Source organism: Rhipicephalus sanguineus, chromosome 10, assembly GCF_013339695.2.
Source record: "Rhipicephalus sanguineus isolate Rsan-2018 chromosome 10, BIME_Rsan_1.4, whole genome shotgun sequence".
NCBI classification, from domain to species: Eukaryota; Metazoa; Arthropoda; class Arachnida; order Ixodida; family Ixodidae; genus Rhipicephalus; species Rhipicephalus sanguineus.
This window is the reverse complement of record NC_051185.1, coordinates 43,474,299-43,496,231: the sequence shown is the minus strand read 5'-3', so window position 1 is coordinate 43,496,231 and position 21,933 is coordinate 43,474,299. Positions and strand designations below refer to the sequence as shown.

At 44.8% G+C, this 21,933-nt stretch overlaps 1 protein-coding gene across 6 annotated transcripts in view; it reads left to right on the top strand.

Annotated features, from left to right (window-relative positions):
- Window positions 1-21,933, top strand: part of LOC119371776 (peroxidasin homolog) — an 88,978-nt gene that overhangs the window by 23,543 nt on the left and 43,502 nt on the right. For 3 of the 6 annotated variants that reach the window (XM_049419907.1, XM_049419906.1, XM_037642236.2), the window contains exons 4-6: window positions 11,791-11,862; window positions 18,290-18,361; window positions 18,481-18,552. In XM_049419907.1, coding sequence (XP_049275864.1) covers window positions 11,791-11,862; window positions 18,290-18,361; window positions 18,481-18,552 — 216 coding nt within the window. The remainder of the gene's footprint in view (window positions 1-11,790; window positions 11,863-18,289; window positions 18,362-18,480; window positions 18,553-21,933) is intronic. The other 3 variants (XM_049419908.1, XM_049419909.1, XM_037642237.2) reach the window with 1 other exon arrangement.

The following is a 21,933-nucleotide window of genomic DNA, read 5'->3' as shown; positions in this document are numbered from 1 at the left end:
TCCGAAACCAACGGCATTATTTCTTCAGTTTTGCAAGTCCCACGAAGCCCACCAAACTACAAGTCAGCCGGCACGATGTCATGTGCGCGGTCGCATCAAAAAGGTCAAGTGTGTTAGCGTCCCGCTATTATGGCGCTAGTACCTAGCGACATTATGGTTTTCAAAAAATTGGCCGCGTATCTGCGCGCTACGCTGCTAGTACACTGTAACGCTGCAAATGCCGCCCAAAGACGATAGACGAGCGCTGCGTGAGATATGGGCGCCATCTGACGTACGTCAGGAAACATGAGCTTGTGCAGAGGGTTTCCTTCCTCCGTGGCAGAGGGCGTTAGTCGCCGTCATAGCGTGGGTGGCATTTTCAGCGCAGCTTAAGTACGGTCCCTAGATTATACTGGCTAGTCTGCCGTCTCCGCTCTCCGCCGCGTCCTCTCGGGGATGCCTGCGGCGGTGGCGCTGCGCGCAATCGGAGTTCCTTGAGCAGACGCCCCGCCCGCGACTCTCGCTTACGGGCGGGCTGGCGGAGCCGTTTACAACCGCGCTCTCGCGTTTGCTTACCTTTTCACGTCGAAGGCCTGCGGTGTTTGCTTTTATTACAGAACGTGACATTGAGTACAGATAGGTAAGGAATACCTTAGCGCTAGTTAAAGTTGCAGAAGAGCACGAAGTCTGGCGTCACACAAGTTTCCCAGTGATGACCACCATCCCTCAATGCATCCGTCCTGCTTATCAGAATTGAGAGCATTAAAATTTTTAATCTTTATTGGTTCCTTGACATGGGTTTCATTAAAGAACGAACCTATATATTTTCAGTGGAGGAGCCAAAAACCAAATACAACGCACATTATGAAAGCCAACACCCCTTTCATTTTATAATTTCGAACCTTGTGGCAAGGTACTCGTGGAAAAGATACCATATGTCTGTTCTTCGGCTGATACACATGGTTCTGATGTGCCAAGCTTCTGCTGTAAATGTCTCAGCCTGTTGGAGGCGTAACTTATTTGTGGCGTCATTGTAGAGCTATATTATAGTGCCTAGAATATACAGTATATTCTAGGCACTGTACCTCCCTGGACCGCAGCAAGCTTGGACAAAAATAAAGTTCTGTCTATATATATATATATATATATATATATATATATATATATATATATTATATATATATATATATATATATATATATATATATATATATATATATATATATATATATATATATATATATATATATATATATATATTGTAGGACAGTAAATAGATCTAATAAAACTTTGAGCGATGAACTTAGCTTATCGTTAAAAAAAATCTTCAATAAAGTTAACTATCTATCTATCTATCCAACATTACAATGTCTGTAATTAATATACTCACCCATTCTCAGAACTGCATTGCGTTTATTGTCTCCGTAACACATCGAGAACCAACCTTTATAATTACGAGACTTAGCACACTAAATATATCTAAAGTAACGTTCTTACTCTCAGAACTGTCTGCTTATTAAAAACTGATCTTAGAAATGTTTGGTACCGTCGTAAGGACAATTTAACAGCATATATATAATGATGGCAGTCTTGTGATAACAGTAACTCATTAAGAAAAATAATAAAAGCCAATTTTTGGCCCTTTGGTTTTGCTTCGAGTAACTGCGCGCTCTTAAATGAGCGTCTGGATCCACCACTGATCTTAGAGTGATCACGGCAATGATCCAGACAAGAGACGACGTTGAATGCAATGTTTGGTCGGTTCAAGATGTTCCAGTCTCTGCCCACACGAACAGAACGAAAACGTGGAGTTCATGCGCGAGCGCAAAATAAAAGGCAAGGCGCGATACTCCACCGATTCCTCCTGCGCGACATGCACCGTGCAGGCGCTCCGATGGACCGCAGCGCCCCCTGCGCAAGCATCCGTTGCGCGGACGCGGCCTTGCATGGGGACGGCGCGGAGACGGCAGACTAGCCAGTATATTCTAGGGACCGTAGCTTAAGAAACTAGGGTCTTAAGAATTACGTATCTACGTATTTTCTGGTGAAGGAACACACCACCTAATACTTACGTAGTGATATTGCGCCTCAGATATGCGTAATTTTTGCTTTTTGATCGACAATGTACACAAGTATGAACCAAGGAGGTTCAACAAAAAAATTTTTTTTAACCTCCTTGGTATGAACCTACACACCAGTTCCAGATCGCTGGCCCTTGGGCAAGTGGTTCAACTTTGGCCGGGTGGCTGAATCAGGTGACAGACAAACAAACGGAAAGACAGACAGACAGACAAACCAAAATTTCTGCGTTTAAGTTCCCCAAGAAAGACTGTCTTCTTTAAAAGCATACGGGAATTCGTCCCCAGCCAACCGGATGTGAAGCGTTGGCTGAAATGGGACGAAATTCCCATGAGAAATAAAATTGTCTACAAAAAAATTAAACTAAAACTTTCCATTCACGAGTTTTAGTGCTGTGTCCGTAGCGTCCGTAACATCAGAAAGCCACGTTAAAGCATATAGAGAGTGCGCAAAGCTTCTGCACATGCGTACTATGCGAGACCCGGCGTTCTTACATGCTCAGCGCCTTTACAGGCGCAACGTACACAGTACTGGAACTCGCTCGTTTGAGACGTTGCGTGCACACAGCGCTACTGCGACCAGACGCTGTCCCGGATGCTGCACTGGGTTCCAAAATGTATTCCTTGAAGGAGTGATAATAATAAATGTTGGGGTTTTACGTCCCAAAACCACGATATGATTGAGGCACGATGCAGGGCTCTGAAAATTTCGACCAACTAGGGTTCTTGAATGTGCACCTAAATTTAAGCTCACGGGCATAGCCTGTTGCCTCTGTCGCAACGCGGCCGCTGCGGTCGGGATACTCCGTTACCTACTGGTCAGTAGACAAGTACTATAACCGCTTGGCAACCACGGTAGGTTTGAAGGATTGGTGCTCTATGCAGTGGCTTGGTGCCCCATAAGGGTAAGCAGACCCAAGGTGGTTTGAAAATAATTGGGTAAGCCACGGCGGTAAAAGGGATGCCACCCGCTTCACACAGTGCGACAAATTCACAAAGTTCGATCCAGAAACTCCGCGAGGGAGAATTGTAGGATAGCGCGTAAGCGCTATTTCGAATCTCATAATATAATCAAAACATGGCAACACTGCAACTAAAACAAGCCACCACTTGTTCGTACGTTACGGTTACTTGTTCTGGTGATTGTAGCGGTCTACCATTTTTTCCGCCCACTGTGCAGTAGGGTAGCTTACTGCAGCATCTACTGTGAAGCACGTTTCTTTCTGCGCCGGCTGTATGGTATGGTTACCTGTCGCGGTGGCTGTATCAGGGGGCGTCGACAGAAGTTTTTTTTTCGGGGGGGGGGGGGGGGGGGGGGGGGGGGGGGTATGACAACCCTTTATGTATGTTCGTGCGTGTTATTGTATGTGCTCGTGCGAAATTATAAAATTCTGTGCGCGTTAGGACCCCATAGCCCAACACCACCCCTGGCTTCAATGGGCTGTATGTTATAGTTGTTGCACCGACTGTACAATTACTACTGGGGCAGCTATGCTGTCCTGTTCTCAATATGCGACTACTGTATGAAGTGGCTGCTTACTGTGCCGACTGCATAATACAGTTAATTGTTACGCTGACTGTGCAGCATGGTTACTTGCTGCGGCAACTGCACCGCGCTACATTATTTCTGCGCCGACTCCATGGTATGGTTAGATGTTGGGCCGAATGCATAGTAATTTTGCTATAGTTCCGTCGACTGCACGTAGGATGGGGTTACTTGTTACGAAAACTCTACTTCCCTGCTTTGTTTGTGCATCGACTGTATGATAAAGTTACTTGTAACTACACTCTAAGAAAAGAAGAGTATATGTGACTCCAGGAAGTAAGCAGCGCGGAAAGCAAGACGACGCACACAGGGAGGAATCACAAGATGTTCTTGTCATTCATCCCTGTGTGCGTCGTCTTGCTTTTCGCGCTGCTTACTTTCAAGGATCCATTCCAACTGGCCCAGCTATCTACACTTATGTGTGACTCCTTTCGGGTAGTCCTGACTTGCCACGTGTATGAGAGAGAGAGAGAGAGATAATAAAACGAGAGAAAGGCAGGGAGGTTAACCAGAATTGTAGCATCCGGTTTGCTACCCTACACACGTGTATGACTCTCTTTAAAGCACTGCGAGAGGAAAGTGTGAGATATAAAAGGCTCGTTTGTAAAGCTTCCAGAGCATGTGACCGTGGCGCAGTGGATAGCATGCCCGGCATCTGATGTCGCGGAGCGAGAAGTCGTGGGTGTGAGTCCCGTTGCTGGAACTTTCTTGTCTTTGCCATCTGATCGTGTGCATTTTCTCTACGTCATTCCCGGGACGGAAATACGTGAATTAAGTCTTGGTGAACCCCGGCATAAAACACTTTCGTGTTAAAATAGTTCTGCGACGCGCGCCTGTCTTGTGTGGCGGTAACAACGCGTTCCCCGCTTACGCTCGGGCCGAGAAATCGCGGCCTGGCTACAACAGTGACATGACGTGCGTTGCGTTTCCCTCTGGTCCGGCCGTGGTGTTGAACAACTCTTTACCATGCCGCGTGATGGCGACCTCAGCCCAAGTTGTTCGTCCAATCAGCGACGCTCATCTGGCTGTCACACCGCCTTTGTCACACGCTATCACCGTTAACTGCTATGTACAGCTACCACAAGCGCAGGGGCGTAGCCAGAAATTTTTTTTGTGTTGTGTGTGTGTGTGGGGGGGGGGGGGTTCAACCATACTTTATGTATCTTCGTGCGTGCATTTGTATGTGTGCTTGCATATATACATATGCAAAAGTGAAAATTTTCGGGGGGGGGGGGGTGAGCCCCCCCCCCCCTTGGCTACGCCCCTGCACAAGGGTTTGCTTACTCATTGATCATGGACGTTAATCGTCGGGATAAAGATGTACCATTAAGCGTCAACGAGGGTACATCCACGTGAAACAGTGCTATAGCTGCCAAATACATTGTACAAGCTATCTTATATCAATGTACAGTAAACATTCTACTACTTCTGTAAGGACACCTTTTACTTTCGTGTTATACCGATTCTTATGACGGAGGAATCAACCATGATTTTTTTAAAGTTATCGGTAATAAGTACCGCCGCGTTAGCCTGTTTAACTAAACGGCAAACGTGGCCGGTGTGGAGTTTGTAAATGATGCTGAAGTTAATGCATATGCGCAAAGCTTATTCAAGAAATGTTGTTACTTAAACGAGCTCAACGGTCCCCGGTAAGACGGCTTCTCTGGGTCATCATTCAGTGTAGAAGCTTGGGCGTGTTGGTGCAACATTAAAAGTCGTATCATCGAAGAGCACACGGTCGGCGACAGATCAAGACGGGACACAGCGCTAAGTATAACAACTCAGTGTGTATTGCACGTGATCGCATATATATATATATATATATATATATATATATATATATATATATATATATATATATATATGACACCACGCGAAGGAAGAATAAAGGGGGGAGGGAGGTGGAAAGGCACGCAAGGCAATCGACCCAGCAAATCAAACAAGCGGGTGACACGACAAAAATACCATTTCCTTTTCCGATAAAGATAGATTGAAGGGCAACTTGCAGCGTCTCTATATTTCCTCCTCCCTTTTTTTTTTCCTTCGTGCGGTGTCGTGTGGCGAAGCAGAAGACGACGAAGACAGCGCCTGCCGGTTAATGATGATGATTATTTTTGTTCGCGACTAACGGACTGTCGGCGAGCTTAAACATCTGCGTTGTTAAAAGAGCGTTGGTGTCCTGCAGCGCCGAGAGAGGGCGACAGAAGTTGTCACGCCACATTATCGCCTGCTGCGCGCTGTGATAAAGTACAAAACTTTGACTTTTTTGCGTGCTTAGAAAAGAAGCACTTGTAATCTTAGGCGCCGTAAGTGATCTCTGCTTTGTGAAACAAAGTACAATTTATCAGTGTAGCGCACGGGAAACCGTGCCAGTCCACACTCTCCGCGCGCCTTCAGTGTGCAAAGTTGATTCATGTCAAACGACAAGTTCTAGCTGGAGCAGAAGAGGTGAGCCGAGTAAAAATGGAGTGAAAGCAATGACTAAAATATCTGGCAAAATGGGAAGCTGATTCAAAGAGGATGGCTGTCAGCCAACGAAAAAGTCACGTATGTCTACTATCATGCAACGCTGACTGCAGAGGGGAAAAATCGAAAGTCGACCGCCACCTCACAAGCTCCAAGCACAGGCAAAAGAAACAAAAAAAGAAAAAAACATAAGTTGCATCTTCCACTCGACTTGGGCGCTCTCATCTACGCCTTAAGTCAACCAGACAAGTCTGTTAGTCTCTGCAGCAACTGGCGCCGTCTGTAAATTTGTTAATTTACTTTTCAGAAAACGTACAAAAACGATGTTTTTTTACCCCTAACAAGGTCCATAAGTAATGCGACAAAGCGAAAGTATATACGTTGACGTTTGAAGCTTAATTAGCTGAATTATCGACATCAAAATACAACCTACGGTTTTTTCCCGTTATCCAGGGATTTTTTGGCGGTCACTTTAAGGATGCACCAAACAGCTAAACACCGAAAATTCGATTGTCAAGCAGAAATCACTCCTTTGAATTAATCAAACTCGTGGTTTTGGGACGTCAAACCCCAACACTTATTATTAAATGACTCCTTCGAAGGTTTCGTGTAATTCTAAGGACAGCTGCACATACAGCTCTAGCCTCTCATAGTGGAGTACATAGAATACTTCAAGCTGTTTCTCATTATTTTCGAAGCGCAAAATGAACCATAATACCACCTTCCGTAGAATCACATAATATCAATTAGAAACAACTTACGGCCATCCCATGGTAGAACACTAAGGCCCCTAAATCGCTTCATTTTTTGCTAATCAATCTTATTCTAAAGGGGCATCGTTTCTAAACAAACATACGTTTAGCGGTTCGCGGCTTTCACCTTTCGATTGTTAAACCTGACTATAGCGTGCGAACACGCGTATGAGGCGTCTACAATTAGGTAACTTCTCATAATTCGTTTTGTGTTTTCACGGGTTAATCCTAACTAATTAATTAGAACCGCTGTTACGTACGGTCAAACTTGTGTCAAAAGCTCAGTCTTTATCAGATTTGCCAGATGCTACGGAGCTAACAAGCAAATAATCGTCACAAAAGAAGCCCCCCAAAAAATCGGCGCGACTTTCGCGAAGAAGCCCAAGAGAAGCGGGAATTTATTGAGTTCTCCCATTCTTGAAAATATTTTTAATTGTAATAAAAATGACAGTCAAATACGAAGCGGAGTTGAAAAAAAATCACTATAATTATTTTGTACAGCGAAAATGGGCCTAACTATGAAGGAAAGACCACATTCAACTTTAGCATTTTCTTCAAGGCGGTCTCCATTCGGTTGAATAGACGTTTTCCAGTGCATGATTAACTTCGCTTACTGATTTCCCGAACGTATGTCGGACTTTTAACACCCAACTACTAAAAGTCATCGACAAAAGCCCTATTGGTGAGCGTGATGGTCAATAAAATAATTATATTTGCTGAGAAAATGTAAATAAGCCAACAAATGCGCCCAGCGACTGCGAAATTCTACAAGGTACTCGGCGAAAAAAGAATCTTAAATCCGGTTATTGTAAGCGGAACTGGCAACTCTGGTTTTATTGATGCCGTTGCTCTCAGCAGCAGGAGGTGGAGGAACAAACTGTATTGATTCTAAATAGGAGTTGGAATGGGGGAGCCAGGCTGGACGGGGGGTGGGGGGGGGGGGGGGGTTGACTAGATTCGGCCATCCGTGCGGTGTTGTGGCGGCCTCTATGGTTCAATTTCGTGGCCTTTAGGGCGTGGAGTACACAGAGCGTGTTGCAGATGGCGCTTCCAGTAAGATTTCTTTTCCTCATACCGATGACAGTGGCGGTGCCCTGGGTTCCAATCCAAGCAGTATGAAACAAAAGGAAGTCTTACTGAAAGCGCCATCTGCAACACGCTGTCTGTACTCCACGCTATAGAGGCCACGAAATTTAACCATAGAGGCCGCCACAACACCGAGCGGATGGCCGAAGTCCAGTAGTGCTTTTTTTTCTCACTCACCGCCGTTGAAAGGTGCGACGTAGTTTTAATTCGTGCTGGAAGAAGCCGCAGCAACTGTCAAAGCACAACTTACTAGCTTAAAAAAATTGAAAACGAGAATTGGACGATAAAGTGGCACTCCATTCCTGCGGCACTCTATTTTTGCGCCGCTGTTTCTCCGGCAGCCTCTTAGCGTCGGCGAAAAGCTCGATAGCATCTCCTATGGCTTTTGAGATCCGTTAATGTGTTCCAGTCTTGGAAGCTATTAGAAAAACAAAGATATCGGTGACACCTTAATACAGCCAGAGATCACAGAGGCCTAGTGTAGCTCTATTTGGTAGGCGCGTGCGAATATTCGATAATTTCGAATAATGAATCGATAATATAATAATAATGTCTGGGGTTTAACGTCCCAAAACCACGATATGATTATGAGAGACACTGTAGTGGAGGGCTCCGGAAATTTCGACCACCTGCGGTTCTTCCTAAATATAAGTACGCGGGCCTCGAGCGTATTCGCTCTGCATCAAAAATGCAGCCGCCGTGGCCGGGATTCGATCCCGCGACCTGAATAATCAATCGAATAGTGCATCTTCGAATTACCGAATATTTTTCGAGTACTTTTCGAATAATCAGCACAGAAGGAAAAGTTGTTTGTTGCAAACTGCAACAAGCTGGAAGAGCGGGGGATCATTGCAGCATCTTTTGTCAATTAAATGTGACGGTAATATTACTTTGTTAAAGGTTATCAATAATTGTTTGAAATAAAAAGTTGCATAGTTCTAGGCCTGTCTTGAAAATTGCGGCCTTGCCACTCGCAAACTATTTCAATAGTATTCGGTTCGCATTCGTATTTGGTTCGGTTTTAAATCGCACTATTCGCTCACCCCTACTATGGGGTGTTTTTGGATAGCTACGAAAAAATTGCTTCGTTTTTATTAATTCAGTAGTATTTCCCTTATTAGTAATATTTTACAGGCAAACATATACATATAAACACATACAAGAAGAACAAAGAGGAAAAAGCGATGTAGCCGGCCAGTGGCGTAAAATCTTTTTCCGGGGGGGGGGGGGGGGGGGGTTACCGTACTTTGTCTTCCTTGCGCTAGTATGTGCGCGTGTATATATGCACATGCATAACTGCAAAATTTCGAGGGCGGGTTAACCCCCCCCTCCCCGCATCCTCCCGCCCCGGCTACGCCAGTGTAGCCGACTGACAGCTGCCACTGTAGGGTCATATAGAAGCCTGCATACTGCTTCGGCAACAGGAAGAAAGTGAACAGGAGACAGCACAAAAAGAAAGTAGTGTACATTTTTCTGAGAAATGGCACTTTAATTCAGTATATTATTTAACAATAGCATCTAGTTGTGGTATCCTCTAAAAATTAAAGGAAGAATCCACCCTCTACTGGGCCAATCCTATGTATTCAGTATAAGCCGTCGTCAGAAGTCAACAACCGTAACAACAGCAACGACTTCGACCCTCCAGTCGGTGTTGTGGCGGCCTCTATGTGTCAGTTGTGTGACCTTTATAGCTTGGAGTACGCGCATCGCAATGCAGTCGGCGCTTCCCGTGAGCTTTCTTTCGTACTGCTGCCATTTCGTAACAATAAAGTTAATTCCTCTACCTGCTGCGGTGAGAAATACATTTATGTGGCTTCTCATCTTTCATAATTCAAAAAGTCACGTGACTTCTCAGGCATGGCTCGATGCACGCGAGCTGCGCGCTGACTTCATCTTTGCGGCGTTGGCTTCACTGAACAAACAATAAAAAAACGTGAATATCACGTGACCACTCCAACTGTGCGTTCACTTCTTTGCGGCGTTCATGTGACTAAACTAAAATATTTTTAAGAAGCAAAGAGATGTTCGCGTGGTATAAATTTCGCGGCGAAAAAGCAACCCCGCATGACTCGTATACCTTAGAGTCGTCCTCAGGTTTTTATTTATTTTACTCTTTTTATACCTTTCTGTTCCTAAGCATCAATTGGATTGCTCTGGACAGTACGCAGAAGAAGCGTTTACGCAACGTAATGGACTACAGAAGTCCCCTCCTTCTTGTAACACGAGCTTCGTGTTTGTGTATTCTAAGATCTACATTCACATCCCACTTAGCTATCCAAACGTAAATAACCCATCTGAAACACCATTCCTTCTTTTCTCTTTTTTTTATCTTTTTGTTTTTTATCTAAATGTTCTTATGGCGCTAGCACCTGTAGCGACATTAAGTTTCTCACGGAGCACACCAGAATTGGCGCCCGACCTGCCGCTAGTTGAGCGTTGGCTCGAAAGTTACGAAACCCCGATAAAAAGTAAAAACTCGTACAAAAAGGAGGTAATAATTCAAGGTAAGAGTTCAACAGGATAGGTATAATATGGGAGCAGAACATTAGTATCGATAAAGGCCAATTGACTGCCAGAACAGATCGTTGGATGGTTGGTCAAACTTTATTAATAGTCCCGAGAGAAGCGACTAGGGCGCATTGGACTCCTCACACGTTGGGACGGGCAGGCTAAGCCTGACCGCTGCATGGTGGGCTCTCCGTACGGCCCAAAGCTGATCCCCGTTGCTGAAAATCAATTCAATGAGTTCAGTGAAAGAGCAGAATGCATTTTTGTGGGTACTTTTCATCATGTTGGCATATACCCACTAAAGAATACTCTCTGTCCGGCCGAGTGGAATACGCCAACCATGAGACATACGAGATCCACCAAATAAACCCCATGCTGGAACTGCGACCACCATCCGGACTTCGTGGCGTGAAGTTTCGCTTCTTTGTCGGCTTTGGTTGGGGGTTGCCTTCACGAAGGCACACACAACATTAATTGGAGTGACCGACAGTATGGCATGCGAGGTCTGCGGCACTGAAGAAGACACATATATCATTTGCTCTGCCGCTCCCCTCGATTTGCCTCTGAAAGACGAACACTTTCCGATGCGTTGCGACGATTGGACGATCGACCGCTCTCCGTGCAGATGCTGCTGAAGCACCGTCCCCATCACTAACGTCGGCTCACAAGGCAGTTAAAGCATTTTTTTTGCTTTTTAAGGACTGCGGGCCTTTGTGAACGCATGTGACTATTGTACAGTGTCACCGCCACATACGCGTCAGCGCATTTATTGATCATATCCTTCATTCCTTCCCTCCTCCTTTCTCTCTCTCTCTCTCATCTCTCCACTCCACCTTCCCATTCCCCCTGTGTAGAGTAGCCAACCGCACAGGTGTCTGGTCAACGTTCCTGCCTTCGGCCTTTTCATTTCTTCCTTCCTCCCTTTCTTCTTCTTTCACTCACCGTTTGACTCATTGAAGTGGGCGACGATGAACAAGGCGGTCCTATAGTGAATTCTGTATGTCTACACTGAAGGTATGCATCGAAGACAAAATGTTAACCTAAAGTCTACCCAAGTGAACCAAAATTTTGCCAAATGCGATGGGCTAGTGCCATTAAAGACACTTAATAGAAAATGAAGGCCGCCTATTTATTTATTTATTTATTTATTTATTTATTTATTTATTTATTTATTTATTTATTTATTTGCGGAGCAGGTGCAAGCTTCTATACAAACGGCACGCTAAGACAACAGCGATGCATTGTTCTTTGCTTTCAACATTTTTCTCTGTAGCAGTCTTTACTATCGGTGTGGTTCTTTATCTCTTGCACATATCTCCCGTTATTTCTTGCGATATTCTAACATTTTCTATCAACTACGTTACCTTTGCTTCAGGTTCCTCTCCAAGAACAGAATCAGGCGCATCGAAGATGACGCATTTTCAGGACTTCACCAGCTGGAACAATTGTAAGTTGCCTACATTTTTCTTGGACGTTGAAAACGTTTTGTTCCTTCTTCTGTCACGAATGCTGTAGAATTTATATCAGAAATAGCTTCTACTCATTATTTCAAGGACACATAGACTTAATTTTAAATTCAGAAATCGAAATCAAATTGCAAGACTATACATGCCATAACCACGATATGATCACGAGTTATGCCACAGTATTAGACTCTGGAATAATTTTTACCAGCTGCGGTTGATTAACAGGAACATAAGTCTAAGTACACGGATGTTCTCCCATATTTAGCCTCTATTGAAACGCAGTCGCCGTGGCCGCTAGTCGAACCCAAGTCCTCGAGCGGAGCAGCGCAACACTAGAGCTGCTAAGGTGCAAAGAGGGCCGGGTAGCTTTCCACGATTCTAAAAACGAACGCTTACTCCCGTTTTCAGAAACGCTCCTTGACTTGAACTTGACTTGCCACCAGCTCAAGGCAGCGCGTTTGAAACGCGTTTGTGCTGCCTTGGCACCGCCTAAAGGCAAGCGCGTTCGAAACGCGTTGAAGGCGGTGGCAACTCAAGTTCAACTCAAGGAGCGTTTCTAAATACGGGGGTTAATAGACGAAACGACGCCTATGTAAACCACGCGTGCGCATCGACGTGTTCGCGTATAGGCCTTAAAGGGACACTAAAGAGAAACAATGAATTGGTTTAGATTGATAAAGTGTGCTCGGAGAACTCTTGTCTAGTTTATTTCACCCCCATAGATTTATTATTAGAAGGGAAAACCAAGTTCAAAGTTTCATTTTTAAATTTCGCGCCGTACTTTGTAATTCGTGACGTAAAAGACTTCAAAGAGCATTTAACGTATTTTGGCGCCACTGGCTCAACGAAATTACCACAAACTCGTTATGTCAACTCTCTGGCCCCCTCAGAGGACAATGTACTTCGATTTAACCGATTAGGAACTACGTAGGCCCAAGCAGGCGCCGTAAAAGATATGTGACGTCATGGCAAATGGGGTGGGAATTCCAAGGTGGCGTCGCCACCTGTATTTTCTTTTTGCGTGTTTTCTCGCTTATTAAGCGTCTTCGCGCAGAAAGCGTGGTGTTTTAGGGGCGAAGCACCTTAAGGCGTGGGCTGTGCGTCCCCCCTGTATGTAGCCACCTCTCGTTTAGTTCTTGGAGTGTTCACTAGATGGCGGTACTTGTAGTTGATGATGAAAAGACGCAAGATGTTAGTTCTTGGAGTGTTCACTAGATGGCGGTACTTGTAGCTGATGATGAAAAGATGCAAGATGTTATAAACTAGACGGCGGTACTTGTAGTTGATGAAAGATGCGAGATGTTATAAAATAGGAATGATGTCACATATGGCGCGTGTCATTGGTGGAAGGCAATCGTTCGATTTAGTGCGGCGACGTACGCTAGGGGGAGCGTTGTAATAAAATCCGTTCGCTGTTGGCGCGCGCTCGGAGTCGCCGGATGGATAAGGCTGCGGAGCGGCGAGCGCGCAAGGCGACAGCAGCACGCGCTCGCAGACAGAATCCCGATGTGCGAGCACGCGAGGCAGAAGCGCTCCGTGAAGCTGCGCGACGCCGCCGCCAAGATCCTGCCGTACGTGAAAGAGAGGTCGCAGCGGCACGGCTGCGGCGTGAACAGGACCTGCCGAACGCCAGACAACGGGAAGCGGAGAGAAAGCGCGCGTATCAACAGGCGAACCCCGAAGCGAGAGTTCGAGAGGCTTCTGCAAAACGCGCCAAGAAAGAACACGAAGGTGCCGACGCGCGTTTCAAGCGCGACTTCCTGGACCATATGAAACCTACCACGATCCGAGGAACATGCATAGACCTAGTATTTGCAAAATTGTTCACTGCAACCCATACAGGAACCGCTCTCCCTTCATTTCACAGACCATAAAGCCGTCACGGAAGATTCACGGTTTACCGATGAATCCCTCCGGAGCTTCGCCCATTCATCATCATTCACCCCGTGAATATGCCGTAATTTTTTTGGTATCGTGGAAGACTACTTTACTAATGCGAGAAAAACCGTTTTGCTCTTTAGTGTCCCTTTAAGGCAGCAGTTAAAATGTTTAGTAATGAGAATAGAAGTGTCCTGTGTGAAATCGTAGTCACCAGCTCTCTCATTTTCCTCTAATAGAAATTGTTTGCCCTAGCAGAAGAAAGTCTTTACTTGGGAGTTATTTTATAAACACATGCAAAAGAAGAACTAATTTTTCTCCCGGTAGGAACTGTAATAAGTATAATGATTTTTATTGCAGTGAAAATGAGGCTAGAATGTATTAATTAAACAAAGGTTATCTCTAGTTCATGTCATCGATGTTCATTTTTCGTTAAGTAGGGAAAACTGTCAAATATAAAAAAAAAACTCGAAAGTCAGGTTTACAACTTTATAGTTCAGTAATAAAGAAAGGGCAGGAGGATTCTATAATTTGCACTTAATGTATACGTTTAAAGCGTTACAAATGAGTGGTGCAGAGTTGTTTGGAACGTCCTCGTGCGCAATGCGGCAACATAACACTTGTTAAAACGAATAAATCATATTCGCCTGCATTAAACATTGAGACATATGCTGTAAAAGGTTAATGTAGTGCCAAGGAACGTATATATAAACTTCATGCAAGAAATTTTGTTAAACTTGCCGATCTTTTAAGGTTTGTAACTTGCGAAGTTCATATGTAAAGCCATCTCATCGCTAAATCAATATTCTGATTGCTAAAGTTGGTAGATATAAACTTTCTCTTTGGAATGGAATATACTTAAATGTAATCCGCCCAATGGTTGTCCAATAAAAGCATTTTTGTCTTCTACGTATGTTCTTAGCGTTTAGACAAAAGTCTATTCTAACATAAGACGCTGCGAACATTGAGGCACAGTGACGGCGCAATAAAAATAGGGTAATAACAATAGGAAGACACTATAAATGATGCGTTTAGAATAAAAGGTGAACGGTTCGGAGTATTATGTACCATACAATGGGAAAGCTGTTTGCCGCTGTCCCTGAAGAAGCACTGCAGACCAACAAAGCGGTGAAAGTTAACGTGGAGGCCACAAAGCTGCTGTGATCTTCTAACATTTCCAAATTATCTCGACCTTACCACTAGTCCTGACTACCACTTACTTATTGGCCAAATCACTCTGGCACCAAACGCAATGCGCAGATCACGTAGGCTACGGTTCAATGTGTATGTGTTCGTACCGTACACTTTTTATCCTGCCAACAAGCTCGGGTGAGCTCAAAAAGGGACATAACAGAAAAATTCGGCAGATCCCACGTACCGTGGGAATCGATATTATGCGAAGCATGTGCGAGATGGTGACTGTGGCGTAATTTATCATATTGAGCGAAACGTTGCGGAATGACGCTAGAGAAATGTGGTAGTGGTATACGCACACTCATGTGTTGAAGAGTTGCATATGCATTATATAATCAGTTGTTTACAGCTCCGTAACGATGCCAACAGCAACATGGCTGTTACCTACACCAGACGCGGTAAGCTGATATGCAGTGCTTGTATCCTTCAATACAAATAGTCCGAATCCGAACAAGACAAAGAAGGAACACAGATGCACAGGACAGGCGTTACTCGCAAGTAAACTTCATTCACGAGAGTTTCCGTAGATATATACACAGCCGAGTGGCACATGCAGGCGCACTGCGCGCACGTTACAGTGACAGTTGCAGTTATGCTTATACTTGTCCGTTATGACGGAGAACGCCGGCGTGCGCACGCAGAACGAACACACGTACGCACGCACGAACCCGTGTATGTGTGGAAGGGGTTCTTGACAGTTCTTAAACAAGGTCATCATCACCGTGATCAGTGAGCCCCAGCAGCTGGACCGGACTTGTTATTCGGATCCGTTCATGATCGCGGCTACGAGGGGTGTAAGTGCAGTGAAGTGCGAGGTATAGTACAGCTGGTGGCAATCCTAGATGCCTCTTGCGATGAACTGATCTATGATGCTTCCTGTCCTGGACGAGGCAGCGAGGTCTTTTGATGCTCTGTCCACATCCAAGCCGTCTTTCACGCAGTATAAGGACCAGGCGTTGTTGGGTCTTGATAAATCAATGTTGAAGTCGTCGATAATGATGAGAGGCCTGGTTCTCTTGGTAGGTTTATTGTAGGAAGCATTGATCCCAGTTTTTGCGTAATCCACGTGGTCCACGTTGCGGACCACGTGGACGAGTGGATGGAAGTTGAGCGTCTTCCAGGGCCGTTCTGTCTTCAGCTTCCTCACTTTTCTTGCGTCCGCCGCGGTGGTGTAATGGTTACGGTGCTCGGCTGCTGACACAAAGGTCGCGAGTTCGATCCCGGCCACGGCGGTCGAATTTCGATGAAGGCAAAACGCTAGATGCCCGTGTACTGTGCGATCTCGGTACACGTTATAGAATACCAGATGGTCAAAATTTCCGGAGCCCTTCGCTACGACGTCTCTCATAATCAAATCGTAGTTTTGGGACATAAACCCCCTAAAATTATTATTATCACTTTCCTGGCGTGTCGATGTTTGTGTCCGCGGTTACTGTGTTGGTTGAGACACTGTATCACCTGTGGCACATACCCGCAGAACATAAACTCTGGTATGCGGGTATGTGCCAAACGTGACTGAGAGAAAGGGTTTCATGACGTACGCGACAGATATTTTGCGTTATTCATGTCATGACCAGTGGATCGTGTTCGTCATGCACTTATCCCCTGCTATGCCAATTTTGGTATACTACAAGTTATGGAGACGACTTGGAGAGCGCCCAGACGTAGGCGGCTAGATAGATAGATAGATAGATACGTAGATAGAAACGGCCAAAGTGCCTGAGGTTCGCTAAGAAATGCTTCGCATTTAACAGCGCACTCCTGTTAATTTACATTAAACCTCGTTTAGAAAGCTGAAGCGATTCCCAACTTTAGCCTGTGCGTTTGCGTGATGCGAGGTGCTTCTCTGTGCATGCTTGTCTGTGCAAACTTTGCAAGCCAGCACTGTGGAAAGCTTGTTCACGGTCAAAAAAAAGCTCTTAATTCACCGAAATTTTGCTCATTGAGTTGGGGGTTATAATCGCCCCGCCTCATGAGGGCGACTTAACTCCACCCACCCCCCTTCCCTTTCACTATTCAACTGCCATTTCACCGAGATATACCTTAGAGGGTTCGGTTGACGTTGTAATCGGAATTCGGGAGGCAGCTTGAGGCCGAATTCTTCGTGCACCACTTTGCAGAACGGCTTCTTGACCCTGTCAAGCTCTCTCAAGACCATTCGGTACAACGCTGAACAAATAAACATAATCCTTTATGTAATTATTATTAAACACTTCATTTGTTGTCGGATTCCACAAGCTTAAGCAAGGAAATGACATATTACGCAAGGTACCCGCTCCAACCCCACCCCACTTCCCCGCCATCCCACAATCTTGACGATATTTCCACCCCACTCCACCCCTGCCCCATCAGAAAACACGGGCTCGCTATTACCTGAAACTAGCGCGCGCGCATCGTTAACGCAAAGAAAGGCACGTGAGACAGATTACGATTATTGTTCTAGAACAAAAGGACGCCCCAAAGAACGCAACTCTCTATGAAGTGCACATATTGTTCTCGATGCACAAAACTGTGGCTTACCCTAATGTGTCTTAGCGGGAGTTTGCGCTATGCAATACAACTGGTTATATAATGAAACTTCAGCACATGGAAATGACACAGAGAAAATCATACAAGACAGGACGTCCTTCCTTGTCTATTTTCCCTGTACGAAAGTAGGGGACTTGTCAGAGGGGCTCGTTTTTTCTGTATTATACACAACTAATGAAACCGACAGACAATTAATCCAAGGAAAGTATAGGCGACATTATTTGTGATTTCTTCACTGTAGTATTATGATTCTCACTTAAATTGAAAGAAATTAGAGTGCATGAAAAATCACCCTTTCCGTCGGTGGGATTCGAACCCAAAACCTTCGAATTTCCCTGTGTCATTTCCATGTGCTAAAGTATCATTATCGATCCGTACCAACAAGCTCAATTTCATACCCTAAGTTCGAAACAACTGTAGCTTTGTGACTACCATTTCCCTTTGAGGTACACTGGGCACACATGTCCCCATGACTAGCTATAACTAAATCAGGTGTATCTGAAGAACTGCCTCGTCCAGGGACGTATAACTTGCACATTTGACTCGTCTAAGCTAGCTTTAGCAGAATATTACATTTTGGTCGGCATCACTGCCTTACAAATTTCACCAGAAGCGCCGTTTGTGAAGCCGGTGGAAAGTCTCTAGTTTTCTTGTGTACCTCAGAGGGTTAAGCACGATGATACTTGTACGGCTTGTGGGTCCATTCAGGCAAGGCTTTCTTTCTACAGCTGGCAACGAGCACAAAGATAACGCTGATCTCGAACTATATGCGCTCACGAATGTCATCCGTGAATGACTCTTCCGCAGGTCTCTGCAAGAGAACGAGCTCGAGGAGATTGCGGAGGCGCCGTTTCGGATTCTGCTGTCTTTGGAGAGGCTGTGAGCTCTTGTTACGCGTTCGTGCGGCATCCGCGGCAGCGTTCAGTTACTACTTCACCAGCGTATAGTCTATCAGCCTGTCTGTACTATGTCCTCAACGGTGGCGCGCTTTTTTGCAGGCACCTCAACGACAACCACATACGCACAGTCCAGAAGGGAGCCCTGCAGAACCTCAGGCAGCTGAGACGCTTGTAAGAGCTACTGTGGGATTTTTCGCGGTGTGCTTGTCAATAACTCTACAATGCAACTCATATACTGTGTTCGTGCAATTGCATTTTATATGAGCTATAGTGTTAAGTCACTGCACTGATTTTTTTTTCATATCGCTACGTGAATGGGCTTACATGAACTCTCCCTAGGCGCTCTTTTGTGTAACGTTATTTCATTGCTGTGATTTTCACGTATCCTGTTATCTATGAAAATGAGTAGCCGACGGTATATAAAAGCGCTAGCATCTCCTAAGAAACATATAATAAAAAAACGATATCAACAGTATTCGAAAATTCCTTCATCCTTATTAAGGCGACAGCTTTATACGTCTCGTGAGTCGAATAATCCGGCCTCCGGCGGCGTCGTGAACGCGAATGGCGCCAAAAGTGAAGTGACCAAGTGATGACGACACGTTATGATAAGGTCACGTCACAATCGACTGAGAACGCCAAAGCAATTTCATGAGTGTCCAGCATACGCTTTCGCCCGTTCGCCTTAATGTTTGGTGAAGCTATATAGGGAGCGTCAATTTTCGATCATCGCGAAACAACGCAAGACACAGAGCAGGAGAGGCGCAGTAGTTCGAGTGTATTTTGCGTTGCTTCGCACTGATCAACAAGTAGGCGGCCTTTCCAACTCGCCCAGCTTTCTACCCTACTGCGGTAATTCTTTCAGAGCACGAGACAGCTCAAGGACAGAAGAGAAATCAAATCCCGTCTCTCTCCTGATCAGCGTTCTTCAAAAAAAAAAAATATCATAAACGGGCACCAACTCGCCGAATTAACTGGATGTTTCTCTGCAACTACGTTCCCACGCAAATGGGTGTCTCAGCTTGTTGCAAATAGCTGTTGCTTATGTAGCATGTCTTGAAGGGTTAGTTGGTTTATTCTAATCACTGACTGCTAAATGTGCGCATCGCGAAAAAAGACACCACACAAGAAGGTAGAAACAGAAAAATCTAGCTCAGACCGCATGCCAGTTTGGTAATCAATCGCTTGATATTTTTATGTGTCTCTTCTTGTGTGGTCTCCTGTTTCCCGATTTGCGGACTTGGCAATCAGCGATTAGCTGTTGCTTAAGTGGGAACATTGTTGAACTCCAGCATTAAATAATTCTAACTAACCAATGTACAGCCATAAACTGCGGAAACGAGGTTAATTCATAACCTGTCAGTTAAGAGCAACGAAACACAAGGGCACCAAAGAAGACATACTCGTTCTAAACCTAAATACATAGAGTTCCAACTAGCCAATCAGTATCTTTTATTTCATTTAGAAGAATGATGAGAAGTTATGAGAACTGCGCGACGAGCAATGGAATAGAAAATACTACGGAGCAAGACTTTGTTCTGCATTATAGAGCAAACGGGGGTAGCCGACAATTTCGCTGACGTTAAGCGGATCAAATTAATTTCAGCAGGGCTTGCAATGCATAGGACAGATAGCCAGCGGTCGAATATAGCGAAAGATCTAATAATGGCCAAGAGAAGTGAAGCGCACTTGAGGACGGTAGGTAATTCTCTCAAGCAAAAAAAAAAAATGAAAACTAAATTAACAAACTGAAAAAAAAAACCTAGCTCCTAAGTTCGTCCTGGGATGGTATGGTCGGAGTGAAAGTTGTACCGAAATGAAACATAAATTGAATTGGGAACTGCTACCTTCTCAACAGAAAAAGTTGCAGACTGAAGTTCTTATTTCTCATGTATAATAACAAGAGTATAATTAGAAGCCAAAGCTATCTTAACAAGCACATTACGTTTCTAGGCGTAATGACCATCCTCTCAATATACGTGAGTACCGCACCAGGATGACCTTGTTCGCAAGTTCTCTTTTTGTCAAAACTATTGTGCAGTTTAATCGGCTGTGCGAAGAGCAAGTGTGTTGTACGAGTGAACATTTGTTTTGTTTCCCCTTGTAAACCCCCTGATATAACGCCTTCAGTCAATGCGGGATAACCCTTGAATAAAGAATAAAAAATATTAGTAGTGGGATAAAATGAGGAAACTTTCAGGTATGGAGATGATAGCAACTGGTGGTCGATTCGGCTGATCATAGGCATATGCAGGTATGAGATGATAGCAACTGGGGGTGGATTCGGCTGATCATGGGCATATGTAGTCATCCTACAGTATACATAAGTATACTGTAGGATGACCGTTTGTCTTCTCGCCTTTCGTTTTCGTCTTTTGTGTGCGCGCCGAAATGTTTCCAACAAAGTCCTCAAACCAACTCGCCCAGCTCTCCATACTATTACATAAGTAAGCCGGTATTCGCGAATCCTTGAATGAAACAACGCTTAAGCAGAACTAAGAGGACGGCACTTACTCTAGAGTGCATGTTTTATTACACGGAAGCCGGTTTTATATTCACGACCCGCACGTGCGGAAAATACTAAACCTCGTCAGAGGCAAGCAACACTGCTCCTACAGCAATAACACTGACTTGACAGCTTCGTTTTTTTTTTCTTTAACCTTTACGCTAATGCAGTTATCGAGTCGGTGTTACCTCTTCCGCGAGTGTCCATAACCTGTCCAAGTCCCTCGCTTCCGGTTTTTATGGACGTGTTTGTCATAGGCGTACGTAAACCCGCTTCCGCGCAATAAAGCTTTCAGCTCCCATAAACAGGCATAATCCCGTTCTCTTCCTTTTGATGCCAGACATGTCTGCGCGCTGCATTCCGGGTTTGTTGATGACAAGCGTTGAAGCTTTCGTTAAGTCTTACTAAGCTTGGGTATTTCATTCTCCCAATGACACGAAGCTGGCAAGGCTTAATTGTTTCCCACAAAGCTTTGTCACTCCATGATTCTGTGTACACAAGCTGACGCCCAACTTTATACGAGTTTCAGACTCTTCTTTACATGACGCGTGCCCACTGGCTTACCTCCTCCACGCCACCCCCCTGTCTCAAAAAGAAAAAAAAACTAATGCAAACAGCTGATAGTTGACACTAGAGTTTGTTGGTACATTTCACTGTTAATACGCTTGCGTGTTCTTGTGACGTCGCCTCACGGTTATCCGTATGAACACTGATGTAAACTGTTGTTTTATAAGTACACAGCATTGTAACAAGGCTTCAGCGCAGTTACAGTGTTCATACATGCTTAAACGGCGAAAAAACATTACGTGTGCGCTGGGCTGCAGATAATTTCAGCCGGACAGTAGACGTTTGTCAACTGTAAAATTACGGAAAGTTCAGATGCATTAATATTCGTTGCTTTTTTATGCAGCGATACTCGATAAGGCCTCGTTCTGGGTGAGCTGTTTTTTGTTTTCTTTTTTTTCGTTCGGCAATTTTCGTAACGTTACACTAGCGCGGATAAACGGGACCATTCGTAACGTTTTCTTTGTTGAACCCCGTTAAAA